This window comes from Corapipo altera, unplaced genomic scaffold (genome assembly GCF_003945725.1).
Source record: "Corapipo altera isolate COAL_440 unplaced genomic scaffold, ASM394572v1 57, whole genome shotgun sequence".
NCBI classification, from domain to species: Eukaryota; Metazoa; Chordata; class Aves; order Passeriformes; family Pipridae; genus Corapipo; species Corapipo altera.
Genome location: NW_020884905.1, coordinates 8,647,649 through 8,661,535, shown reverse-complemented (window position 1 = coordinate 8,661,535; position 13,887 = coordinate 8,647,649). Strand labels below are relative to the sequence as shown.

Genomic DNA, 13,887 nt, shown 5'->3' with positions numbered 1-13,887 from the left:
AAGGTCAATACTTGGTGAGAGGAAGGTGGATGAGGAGGCTGGTCCTCTGTATTCTTGAAATGATGTGTTTCACTGGATTTCTTTTTCTTCCGATGTGAGGGATTATTTAAATAAGAAACACGGAAGAGGTCTTAAAATGAAATCTTTTGTGTATTTTTCTATTGTTATCACTGTCTTGGGATCTTGTCAAATCTCTTAGGCCAGGCATTGCTTTTTCTCAATGATGCTTAGATGAGATGCCTGCAGAGGGCTTTTGGCCATAAAAAGGTGTGCTGTTCAGTCTTCTGGCCAACTTCTCCATGAAGTAATATACTCTACCTCCCTTAATTTCCTTGCAATTTCACTTGGAGAAGTTACTCTCCCTTTCACCTCTTAACTAACTTTTATGTGGTGTTGCTGGCACAGTTAGCGGCAAGTTTTGATGGTGAATGAGGGACCCAGTGTTTGGGATCATCTGGGATGCAACAGGCTGTGGTCAGTGTATTTGTTGTTCGTTGTCAATAGACCTGAAAGTATCCAGCTCAACAGTAGTTCTGTCTAGCCTAGAATTAGTCATAGAACCATGGCATCAGAGAATGGTTTGGGTTGGAAGGGACTTCAATGCTTATCCAGTTCCAACCCCCTACCATGGGCAGGGTCACCTTTCATCAGACTAGGTTACTTCAAACCCAGTCCAACATCCTAACCAGCAAGTCAAGAGCTTATTGTTATTGAGACCAATCCCTTTTTCTTAGAAAGAAATTAAAAGATATGTCATCAGATTAAAATAGGGGAGAAATGCTGTCTGAATGTAATGGTGATCCCAGGGCATTAGAGCAAGAGGAAAGAAAAATCCCACCAGATTAAGATTTCTAGAGAAAAAGAAATCACAGTGGTATAGAATGTACTTTGAGCCCTGAAACAGTGTTTACCAAAGAACATGCATTGCAGGCCAATAGGTTCTGTCAGTAATGGTTTACAAGAATATTGGAAAAACCACAGGTAGCTGAATTGCAGATTTCTTGAGGCAGTATTGACCAGAAGGTAACTTAAATGGTCTGATGAGCTTTTATCAAATTAAACAAAAAGCTGAATGGACTCTATGTGGAGCTTAATTTACTGTGCTTTGAAGTCAGAGTCTTATTAAAGCAGCTGTTTCAGAGCGTGAAACTGGAGAGGGTGAGGGTTGTGGAACAAGGGGGTTTGACATTTTACACAGCTCTTAGGAATGACTGTGAGATGCTGTTTCTCCCTGTCTGTGCGGAAAGGTAAGTCCCCAGTGCCCAGGTGCTTTTGTACTGTACCCAGCTGCCCTAGAGACCTGTTGGGCTGTAGGAGCTCATGGACTCATCTGTTCCAAGTGGTCCATGGAAGCAGGAAGAGGCATTTCAGCACTCAATGAGCTTCATGTTACCCAGACCTGAAGAAGCAGTATGAAGTGTGCTTGCTTTGGTCTGCCTGGGTCAGTGTTCCAGGGGTGTTACTCTAATACAGCAATAGAAACTCCACAGCTGCCTTATCCCTGGGCTTCACTTTATTATCAGTAGCAGTTTTTTCTTACTGTTGAACGAAAGTCTCTTTTGCTGCACATTCAGCAGGTTATGTTTTGTCCTTCTCCCAGGGAGCATGGGAAAGAATTGTTTTCTCTTTTCTAACAAAATCACTGTGTAGTCATTCACGGCAGGAAGTGAAGCAATTTAAGTGTCTCCAAATATCTTTCCTCTTTTCTTTATGCCCCAAACAAACAGACTCCAGATGTAGAGTTACAAAAAAGCAAACTGACTTATTTGTAGAAGGTGGTATTCAACTAGATTATTTTTTTTTTCCTTTCTTGGTCTGTTCAGCAGTGAGATGCAGGCTGGAATGCTTTGACACATTGCTGGCTAAACGTTTGCCCTCTTGTGATAATTTGAGCTTTGTCTGTCTTGTGATAAGTTTGTTATGAACAAAGGAGCATATTCACGTCTTTGTTAAGCACATTTTCACCTGATCATGTGATGGAAACCTGTGGCTTACTGGCAAAAGCTGCACAGCTGTATTAAAAAGCAGTTTTACAATGGCTATCAGCTTGGTACTGGGACAACTGATAAAGGCAGCTTTTCTCCCATCTCTACAACCCATCCACATTCATTAACATCAAAGTTCTGTAAGCCTCAGTACCAACTGTGTTGGTACTCATCTCACGGAGGATTTGCTTCTCTCCCCCTATGGGAAAGTTCTACATCCTTTAAATCATATTAAGCTGCTTCATGTGTAAAATAATTCTTAATAGTGTGTCATGAATTGAATTCAATGTAGCTTTTTGAAAAATTCTCTTGGAGTTCAGCTTAAATACTACTTTTCAGGACTGAAGAGCCTGTGAATGCAATTGAGCACATTCCTGGTAAAGTTTCTAGGGTGTTCATGATTAGTGATTTCCAAAACCTCAGTGCAGCAGTACAAACACATTGGGAGACCAGAGACCACTTTAATAAGAAATCAAAGAGACTGTGTATCTCTGATGTGAGATACAGACAGATACACAGAAATAGCTTGCTAAGGTACAGAGGAGCTGGAGAACTTGGAGGCAGGAAGTCATTAGGGCTTGGGTATTCCCTACACTCAACTTGTGAAAGTCATCAGTCTGACTCTGAGAAGTTAGGAAGGAATCTCATGGAATCACAGAATCATTTAGGTTGGAAAAACCCTCCAAGACCACTGAGTCCAACCATTCTCCCAGTCAGGGGAGTTGTAGAGAGTGAGAAGGTCCCCTCGAGCCTCCTTTTCTCCAGGCTGATCTCCCCAGCTCCCTCAGCCTCTACTTGTGCTCCAGACCCTTTCCCAGCTCTGTTGTCTTCTCTGGATGCACTCCAGCCCCTCTGTGTTTCTTGTGAGAGGCCCAGAACTGCCTCAGGGTTTGAGGTGTGACCTTAGCAGTGCCCAGCACTGGTAGATCACTACCCTGGTCACTACCAGACAGGTAGATCACTACCCTGGTCCTGCTGGTCACACTATTGCTGACACAAGCCAGGTGCCATTGGCCTTCTTGGCCATCCAAGCTGTGCACAGCCAGTTTCTCCAGGAGAATGCTGTGGGAATCAGTGTCAAAGGCTTTACTAAAGGCTCTGTAGACAACATCCACAAACTCGCCCACTAAGCACATGTCCTGGTTTTGGCTGGGATAGGGTTAATTTTCCTTCTAGTAGCTGGTGCAGGGCTATGTTTTGGATTCAGCATGAGAATAATGTTGATAACACAGCAGTGTTTGAGTTGTTGCTAAGTAGCGACTAGTCTAACTCAAGGACTTCTCAGTTTCCCATGCTCTGCCAGTGAGGAGGTGCACAAGAAGCCAAGACAGTTGATCCAAACTATCCAAAGGGATATTCCATACCAGAAAATGTCATACTCAGTATATAAATGGCCAGGAGGGGCAAGTTGCTGCTCAGGGACTGGCTGGGCATGGGCCAGTGGGTGGTGAGCAATTTGACTGTGCATCATTTGTTTTTCTCAGGTTTTATTCCTCTCTCTCTTTTTGTTAGGTCCCTTTATATTTATTAGTATTAGTATTGTTATTGTCTTTATTCAACTGTGAAACTGTTCTTGTCTCAACCATGGGTAATCCCAGGCAAAACCAGGGTAGCACAAGATGAGGTTGGTCGAGAAGGACCTGCCTTTCCCAAACCTATGCTGGCTTGGCCTGATCCCCAGGTTGTCCTGTACCTACTGTGTGATGGCACTCAGGGTGATCTGCTCCATGACCTTCCTGACACCAAGGTCAAGCTGACAAGCCTGTAATTCCCTGGATCCTACTTCCAGCTCTTTTTGTAGGTGGGCATCACATTTGCCAACTTTGTTAATTGGCCAGTTAGCCAGGCTGGTAAGTGATGGAAAGTGGCTCAGTGAGCTCTTCCATCAACTCCCTCAGTACCCTTGGGTGGATCCCATCCAACCCCAGGGAGTTGTGTCTAAGGGGTGTAGCAGGTCACTGACCATTTTCCCTTGGATTATGGCACCTCATTCTGCTACCCATCCCTTCCTTCTAGGGGGGTTGGGTACCTGGAGAATAACGTGCTTTACTATTGAAGCCTGAGGTAAAGGCGGCATTAAGTACCTCAGGATTATCTTCATCCTATGTCACTGCATTTCCTCCCTCATCAGGTAAAGGATAGAGATTCTCCTTAGCTCTCCTTTTGCTGTCTTGTAGAGCAAATTCTAGGAGCGTCCCTCCTGTCTTTTGTGAGCTGCAGCAGCCGGTGCTCTGGACAGTACCTGAGTTTGCAGAGAAACTGGAGCATTACTGAGAACATCTGTTTTTCTTTGCTTTGTCGCATATCCTTGATATAAATGCTGAGCAGTATTATTATTATTAACCTTTAGAAATGTTTTCCCTAGTCTCCCAGATTCTCCAGTCTGGTTGTTCTTTTTCATTTCCTGCTAGAAAGAATAGCTTTTAATAAAAACAAAAAACCCCAAACCAAAGAAATTCATTATTATTCCACAGATGTCTTCTGTCTGCGAGAGGAGGCGAGAATTTAAAGGGACAAAACTGTAGCTAGATTTTCTGTGAGCCACTTGGTAAGTCTCAACAAGAGTAAGATAATGTAGATGAGACTAGAGGAAACCGTGCTAAGCTAAGCTTAGCAGTGCTAAGGTCTGTCCTTGGACATGTGGAGATGATGGACCAATGGGCATGTAAAAGCTGAGCCGAGGCAGCTCCAAATCTGTTCTGAAATGATGGGATTTGAGGTGCATATTAGTGCTGATGGATAAGGAGGAAGTATCCTGAAAACTCATGGAAGTTATGAGGTATTTTGTTTTCTTAATACTTCACCCTTCTGGAGGATGCTACTCCCCAAATCCCAGTAGTTCTGTTGCACTTGGAGGTTTTCTATCTGTTCTCACTCTGTCTCACAGTAGCCTTAAAATTCTCTGCAACCTTTTTGCCTATCCTTCAATCTGCCCCACCATCCATACTGTTCCCTATCTCTGGAAGTGTTCCAGGCCAAGTTGGATGGAGTTCTGAGCAACCTGGAGAGGAAAATGTCCCTGCCCATGGCAGGAATGTTGGATCTGGGTGAGCTTTAAGGTCCCTTCCGACCCAAAGCATTCTATGATTCTTTGGGCCAAGTCACTGTTTGCAGATCCTTGTTGGAAAAATACAGTCTGTCCTATGTTCCCGCTTTTCTTTTGCAGCTTTTTCTGTAGCCAGTCTTCCATAATTCCTGTGTTTGCTGTTTGTGAAGCAAGGTCTCCATGCAGAGGAGAGCTGTGGTTTGTGTGAAAACACATCCTATGCTTCCACAGGCTGTTCAAATTATCGAGGCCAGCACACTTCACTGGTGGAAGTGCTGCTGGGCTCTCTGGGTGGATTTTTAATTCAGGAATTCTTTGAATGCAAAAGCTGTCAAACCCACAACCTGCGTTAAGATCCACTGACTGCAGGCTGTGTAGGTGATACCATTTACACTTTTTCCCTTGGTTCATTGGCATTTTTTTCTTCATTCCCACACATCTCTATCCCTTCTTTATCTCATCACACAGTGGCTTTCCTCCACTTCCTTATGAGTTCAGGGATTTTTTTCTTATCTCTTTGGCTTTTCCCTGTAGTCAGCACTCAGTATGTTTTTACTGGAGCTGGAAAGTCTGAAAGTCTGAGATATTAAGAGAGTCTAATGAATGTAATCCCTGTGACTTTAGCTCTGTTGAGAGCAAACATGAAAGATGGATAAAACCTTAGATTGATTGAGAAGTTTGATAAATTAAAAGATATGCACCTCAGACATGCACCTGAGTCCACTGCACAGTGATACTTTCAGAACTCTCATAGTCAGTGCCTGTCTTTGATCTTTTTGTTTGGAATAGCTGTACTGTGTAAGACCTTTTCCTTTTGATCATTCCCTGGGGGCACTTTGGTCCCAGCTCTCTGCTGCGCGTCCCTGTTGCGCAGAAGAAGAGCAGGCACTGTGCTGTGCTTCCCAGCTCTGCCAGACCCACGCAGGTTTGAGTCATCGCTGGCCACTGTGTTCCTTCTTGCTGGAGAAGGCTGATATGATTTCAGATCCTGGATGATGAAAGCCTGGTGTGGGAAACCCATCGTGCCACCTCCTCCTCTTATTTTGCTGTTCTCTCTCCTCCTTTGGGTGGGGCTCGTGTATGTTTTGTTTCTGGTTGTTTTTTTTCTTTCCCTGTGAATTCCTGTTTCTTTGCTGACATTTCCCATAACAGAAGTTTTGATTAATGCCGGCTGCACACTAGAGCTTCTGAAATTCATTGCTTTATTCCCTCACTGCAGATCAATAAATAGTTATGTTTTATTTCCAATGCTTTGCCTTACATCACAGCAAAGTTCAGCGTTCCTCCTTGAATACTGCTCTGTATTTAAGTTTGTGTTGCTTCAGCACATCAGCCTGTAGTTTATTTCTTTGGTACAGCCAGAGGCTGTGCGTTGTGTAATCTTCTTCCTGAGTAGTCCTGCTAAGTGCAATCTAATACGAGTGGAAGAGGCAGAAAGAGGTCTGAAACGCTTCGAATTTCACTCCGATGCAGCAAAAAAACCAAAAAACTAGTTGAGCACTTTCTCAGGGATGTTTTTCCAGGCTTTAGAGTACCTTTGGCAGTTCCTATGGCCAACTGCTGTAAACGTGCTGGAGTAAATGAACAGAAGATTTGGACCTTGAGTCTCAATCCTAAATTGAGGCCACCTTAAGGCGGGAACCAGACCTCACTCACAGCTGGCTCTCCCCCTCTTCCTTGTCTGTTGGGAGGTACTTAGTGCTTTGAAGAGGCTGCAGGGTGCTTATCAGTCTCGACTCTTGCATTCCACTGGCATTATTGGTGTTGCTGTGGAGGGTGGCTCTGCAAAGGGAACAACTGGCACTTCATAAAATGAGAGCGTGGATGAGTATTTTGAGTAATTTCACAACACTGAGCATACAGGTACATTACTCATGTGCAGTTCTACCTTTGTCCTACATAATAGTAACACAAACATAAAATACTTTTACTTCTTTTCATTGTTGACAAGTGTATTTTCCTTGTACAGCATCAACAGTGTTGTGTCTCAGAGTCTTCCAGTCTGGTATCTTATTCACTGTTTTAAATATGGATATGTGTGTTAGACCTGGAAGTGGTCCCATGCAAAATGCAATGAAGCTGGGTTGCTCTGACCTCTGAGCTTGAACATGCTTGTTTTGGCTCTCTCACAAAACCCTGCAGTATACAAATTTGCACTTGTAAAAATGTTCAGATAAATCAGAAAATGGTACAGGAAAAAAAAAGTTTCAAACTGTTTCTTTTGGGATCCTTCACCATGCTGTTTTGCATGTGTGTTTTTGTGGCAGCAGGCAGTTTGTTGCTTGAAGAAAGCTGAAATATTCTAGGAAGTCAGGCGAGCTGGATTTAGATCTTAAGCGATGCCAAAACTAATATAGCCTGTAACTAAGTGAGAGTGACTTTGCACAGGGAATGTCAGTCACCCACAGCTTTGTCTTACATTTTCATATGAGCCTTTTGAAGAGGAAAACACAAACAAAACCCCAGAAAACCTGGTAGCTGCTTCCATCCAATGGAGTTGTTGCCTGGGCCGGGTTGCTCCTCATCCTCAGCCTAGTGAGGGTCTGCTGGGGCTGGGGGCTGGACAGATGGGGATGGACTTTGTTGGAGCCTGGAGTGCCTGTGGTGGTGGGAGCTGGGCTGGCCTGGAGTGCCCTCTCTTGGCTGCTGCACACCTCACAGTTTGGAAAGGACAAGAAAGAGTCAGTCTGGTTTATCATTTCAATTTTCCAGTGTGATGGACAGAGGTAAGCTGTGTTGGTTCTGTCTCCAGATTTGCTTCCTAAGGCCCTCTGACAGCTGAGCCTGGTGCTCGTGGCAGTCGAATCACTTGAAGCCACAATAAAGTTACAGTTCCAGCACTGCACGTAGGACTCTCTTAACTTGCTGCTCCTGGGACTCTTAACATTTTAGCAGAGCTCAGGTTTTTAAGAGACCTCATACTGCTCCAAATCCAGGGATCCCAGAGGCAGCAACTGCAGTGGCCCCTGATTGACTCTCCGCTGCTAAATGAATCCAGAACAAATGAGGCTCTGAAAATAATAAGAAAAATTTGACACCTGGACTCCAGGAAACATTCGTGGATTTTGATGAGGAGTATGGGGGGGGAAGGGAAAACCTGTGGTTCAACATAGTTAAATATATGATGTGCTAAGTATGAATAAATTGTGACTATTTTAAACAAGTTCATATTACTCCATGGCTGGCTCTGGCACAAAGGGAGAGATACCAGCCACAAAGTACAAGTTCTTTAAAGGGTTACCTGAAGGCCAATGTCCTGGGCTGCTGAAGCTGCACGGCAGGGGGGCAGCTTTCAGCGTTTATACAAGTGGCAAACTTTTCTACATGTAACTCTTCCTTTTAAAAAAAGAGTTAGTGTCAGTGCTTGAGAGTTAAGGGGGGTTGTCTCCTCATTACTTTACTTTGCAGTCCAGTTCCTTTCCTCGTTGTTCATAAATGATTCGTTTGTGTAAAGAAATCCTGCAGTAAAGGTAAAAGTTCCTCTTTAATGGTACCAAACCTGGTTTATGATGATCTTGGAGGTCTTTTCGACTCTTAATGATTATACTATTCATATTCATTTCAAGATGACCAAGTTGCATGGGGCTGTCTAGTGCACTCTCCCTCTGCTCTAATGCAAAGTCACGTAATAATTTCTTGAATTACTGAACTTGAGTCCCTTCTGTATCCTGAGTACCATTGCAGCAACATCTCAGCGCTGGGTTTGGAGGGAGAGAGTTTCTCCCCAGCCTGTAAACTCCATCCAAGTAAATGAGCCTTTGACTTTGAAGCACAGACTGAATTCTGGTCCTGACTGCTAGTAACTAAAAATCACTTACTGTCTGGCTTAATGTTAGGCAGGTAAAATGAATCTAGAGCCTCAGGGTGGGTGTACAGTCACAACTAGTGTTGTTTAGTAACTTGGAATGGTTTTAGCTGGTCTATTAACATGGAGACAGCCCAGAAAGCCCAGTGTGGGAGTGAACTTGCCTTTTAACTATCCTAACTATATACAAACTGTACCTTTTGCAGTTAGTATAGAATCTGTTTTTTATCCTGCTGCTAGCCCTGCTTTCTTTCAAAAACAAGACAGCAACCCACACAGTCCAGTTGCACTCCTCATTTAGAAAATGTGAATGTGAATTTGATGTTTGCTGTCTTTTTTTTAGCAGGTGGTGTTCTTTAGGGTGGTCTTGGGCTCGAGTGTAAATCATAAGGCAAGATATAAAAAAAACCCCCCAGTGTTCCTTTGGTTTTGATGAGGAAAGCACTGTGCAATCCACAGTTGCAATAGAATATTAATATGTTTACACTATTATACCTTGAAATTCGGTAGGTCTGTGTCTTCTTGTGCAACTTTTGTTGCATTCCTTATGGCAATGGCATCGTGATTCAGTTACTGGGATCAACTCAGGTTTTACAGCACTGCTGGTGTTCCTGCCTTAGCTCTCACTGTGTAGTTTATCGTACTCTTCTCTCCCTGTGCAACAGCTCCCTCTGCTTGAAATCAACAGTGGAATTGTAACCTCTGTTTTCTGTTTACCTGAACAACAGTTTTTAATATGGGCCCCTTTTCTGAGATTTCTGCTGCTGCTCTTCATGAAGCAATTCCAATGCATGTTGTGAAGCAGCAAAAATAACCACATTGTCCTCTAAACTTCACTTCATAAGAGCTATTTCTTTCCAGGAGTTCTCTTCATTTTTATCATGAGGAAAGCTAGTTGGAACACTTTTTTCAGCTAAATTATCTCTTAACAAAACATGATGATTTACTGAGCAAAAATGTTTTTATTTCAGTGATAAGTTGAAACAGGACTGCTTCTCATCAGAAATGCAGTAGTTAGGCCACTGATCTTGAATATCTGCACATAAAAAGCTAACGGTGAGATTCCCATGTCCTACCTAAATGGTTTGGATTCAGAACCCAAAAAAAGAGCAGCTTTGGATCAAACAGAGCAGGGTTTGAACCTGGTTCTCAAGCCTCAACCGTACCATAATTACTGGACTAGTCATTCGCTCACAGAATTTTTGTTGGCTTATCTGCATGGGTAAGGGTGAGTACTGGGTTTGTTTTGTTCATTTTTTATCAATATAGCTAAGCCAGCAGAAGTCATATTATATTATAAAAGCTGTTGTGTCAGCAAAGGTGTAGTTTTGCTGAGAGAGCTTTCACCCATTTAGGGAACCAGCATAAACCTTCCTTGCCACGGCAAGATGAGCCCATGATAGGAAAACTTGCTGGTTTAGTTCTACAGTAGAGCTTTCCTAATGTGAACAGTGCCTTGCTTGCTGTAAAATGGCTGTGTTGACACAATCCTGGGTTTGCAAGAACATCCAAAAGGTTATTTTCAATTTGCATTGAAGCAAACCCGAAGAGTAAAAACACCTCAAAAGTCTATGTTTGTTCTATGGCTGTTGAGCTGTTTGGGCACAGAGGCAAAGCCCACTCTGAGCAAAGGGCTTTAATTTAAAGCAGTAATTTTAATTGTCAAAATTCAACACTTAAAGCAAACCCTCTTTTTTTATAAATATTTTGGAATTTGTATGGATTCTCCTTCTGAACTTCCTGCGTTTTGTTTTGCTTCTAAAAATTTCCAAACTGGATGCAGTGTGTGGCTGTCTTGCTGTTGGAAACACATGGGATCCTTCCCCTGGGCACTGTGTGTGGCAGGTTTGGGCACAGACAGTCAGACAAATGGAGCTCCTTGGCACAGATTCAGGAGGCAGAACACAGAGAGGCTTCTGGGCTTGATTATCAAGACATGATATTCATGAAGAAGCTTCTTCTGTGCAGTGCGGATACCCAGGGTTTGGGAAGATTATAAAATAGCAGGATTAAGCAGTAGAACAGGAGAGAATTATTGTCGATATGTGTTTACTTGAATCCAGCTTCATCATGGCTTTTCCTGCTAAACTCTAGTTTCAGGTTTCTAATTTCGGCCTTTTACAGATATTACAGTCATTGCCTCATATGTTTGCACATACCTTAAAAAACATGTGCCCTTGGAAAGCAGTGTATAGTCATATAAAAATAAAAGAGTTTAAAAAGCATTCCTGTTTTCAAATTAACACTGAGGTGCTGAATTCATGGTGGTCTTTGTGATTTGAATTTTGCCCTTTTTTTTGTCCCTCCCATGCCCTGAGTGTGATGCAAGTCCTGAGAGAAAAACAATCCATGATTATGCACTTGGAGACCCAGTGCATGCAAGGAGCATTTCTGAACTCTGTGAACCCTTACCAAGGGGGAGAAAAGCTAATTGTAATTTTAACAAAACAAATGAAAAAAATTAAAAATTAAAAAAATTTTGTGTCTCTTTCTGCCACTCTATAATAATTTATAGCAATTTAATTGGATTGAGGATTGTTTGTTAAATGGTTGCATGCATGATAGAAATGGTACAGGACACAAAGCAGAGGCTAATTCTGGGGAAAAAATAAGTGAAGTTAATATCTTTGCATCAGTTTACAGTCTCATCAATGTGTATAATATTTTCTGCTTCACATTCTCTGTATCCACCACTACAATATTCCTTGTCTTCAGTAATACTCTTAGTTACTCTTCTGTTTCTGTATCCTGTACCTTAAGGAAGCTTCAGGGGTGGAGAGAAAATGTCTTTTATAAGTTGTCATGTGCAGTTGACAAAGCAGAAACACTGCAGTAACAGAGCAAATATAAACTGCTATTTCTTGAATGTTTTGGGATTTAATTTTAACTTAATATTTTTAATTAAATTTCTAATCTTGCAATGGTTCCTTTTGCCATCAGTTTTGCTGCTCTGGAGCTCTCAGGTGACGTGCAGAATGGTTATTTTCTGTGACATTAGCTCGTCCCAGGCTGGATGGAGGCTTGTGGAAGGGTGCCAGTGTTGTTCTATTTGCAGGTTGGCCTGGTTGTGCCTGTGTGTGTAAGGAGAGGGCAGGCAGGGTATCGGTCACCTTTCAGATCTGAAAATTTCTTAATGGATTAGGCAAGTGATGGAATATTTTTCTTTTTGTGAACTGTAAGCCTTGGCAGTATTAGCAGACAGTCCTTTTTGAATGTCTCAGCAGGCTTCCGTTCTGTAGCATTAAATGATGAACGTGCTTGAGTGCTCTTTACATACTCCAAATAAACATCATCCTTCAAGGCTTTCACTTGGGTTTTTTTCAATTTTTTTTTTTTTCCTCCCCACAGGATCCCTTGGATCCAACAAGAACAGCCATTGTGATCAGCTCCTTGGTGGCAGGTGGAGTAGCTGAGCGTGGTGGGGAGCTGTTACCGGGGGACCGCTTGGTCTTCGTCAATAAGAAACATTTGGACAGCGCCACTTTGGCAGAGGCAGTGGAAGTGTTGAAATCTGTGCCCCCAGGTACAGTTTCTCTTGGAATCTGCAAGCCTTTGGTGGTAAGGACTGATTTTAACTTTTTTTCCTTTGGTCCCATGACTGGGCTGTTGTATTTGGGGGGAGAATTTAGAATGGAAATATGTGTGCATCTGGAAAGCAACTAAGTTGCTGTGCATATGCCTCGACATGTCCAGAAATCCTGGCAAATGGGCATCTCAATGTCCAAAAGGTCTGACTGGAAAACCAGTGTCCTCAAGTTCCTCCTTAAAGAACATTCACGTGGAATCAGGAGACGTGTCTGGGCAAACCCATGTGCACTGTGCGTAGGTGTAACGTGGTTCAGGCAATTCAGCAAATCAGTTAAATATGTGCTGAAGTCCATTTCACTCTAAGACACTGCTAAGTGCTTGCTTGAGCTCCACTGACATCAAAGAAACTTAATCTGTTTGAAGTCAAGACTGTAAATTCAAGCAGAATTTCCTTTTTCTAGAATCAGGGCTTTGGAACAGACAGTAGTTTACTGGAGAACGCTACACTATTGTTCATCAAGGGCACCCAGGCAAAATTAATTAAAGCCCCAGCTAATAGAAAGTGTAGTAATTCAAAGTGGTAGAGGAGTGGTGAAATAGGAATGTAGGAAGGCTGTTAAATATATTCTTTTCTTTTCTAAAATGTGATATTTCATTGTTCATATCCTCGTATTTGTCTTTCTTTCCGAAACGTCTCTATTTTTTAGTGTATCTGAATTATTTTTGTGTATCTGAACCAGTATCTTCAAAAAACAGGAGCTGTTGTCTTCATCTTCTCCATTTATGACTTTCTGCATTTATAATTCTGTATGGTTGATTCTCCCTCTACCTTTTAATTTATTGAAAAATGTAGGAATTGTTTTGTTGTTTTCCTGACTCATCATTTGGATTACCTTCTTTAGGGAGAAAGCAGAGAGGAGGAGAACATGCACAGTGTGGATACCAGCAGCATTAAAACCAACCCTGGGTCTCCAGAACCAATAGATAACATTAATTTCTCAATAATACTTGAAGCACCACAGGTATTTGGTTATTTTTTTCATTCAACTTAAGTTTATACAGACAGGAAATGATATTTTAAAGTAAAAAAATAGTAATTTTTTGGAGATAAGACTGGCATATTGGGTAGACTTCAGGCTGGATTCCCTCTGAAAAAGCCTCTTAACAGCAAACTGCGTGCAAAGTGTGTTGTGAACAGAGAACACTTACCAATGCAGTTCCCAGACTGCTTTATTAAATTTATTATGTCATTAAAATACCTTCGGTTACCTTGGATATGAAATAGGAATGCTGTGTTAATATTACTCAAAAGTAGTGAGTTCAGCTTTGCAAAAAAAGTCAGGTATAGAAGCAGAATGCTTTTGATTATAATGAAGCAAAACAAAAAAGTAGTTTAGTGTATAAGTCACGCTTGAAATATGTTCTTCTTTATAGCCTTCTGATGTTCTTTGGAGTGATTTCTTTGCTCTCTTCCTCAATTCTCCTCTTTCTTATTTTCTGAGAAATAATTCTGTTTATTGTGA

At 42.1% G+C, this 13,887-nt stretch overlaps 1 protein-coding gene across 5 annotated transcripts in view; it reads left to right on the top strand.

Annotated features, from left to right (window-relative positions):
• PATJ (PATJ, crumbs cell polarity complex component) overlaps window positions 1–13,887 on the top strand; it is a 143,516-nt gene that overhangs the window by 37,734 nt on the left and 91,895 nt on the right. For all 5 annotated transcript variants that reach the window (XM_027651662.1, XM_027651661.1, XM_027651660.1 and 2 more), the window contains exons 18-19: window positions 12,185–12,394; window positions 13,267–13,386. In XM_027651662.1, coding sequence (XP_027507463.1) covers window positions 12,185–12,394; window positions 13,267–13,386 — 330 coding nt within the window. The remainder of the gene's footprint in view (window positions 1–12,184; window positions 12,395–13,266; window positions 13,387–13,887) is intronic.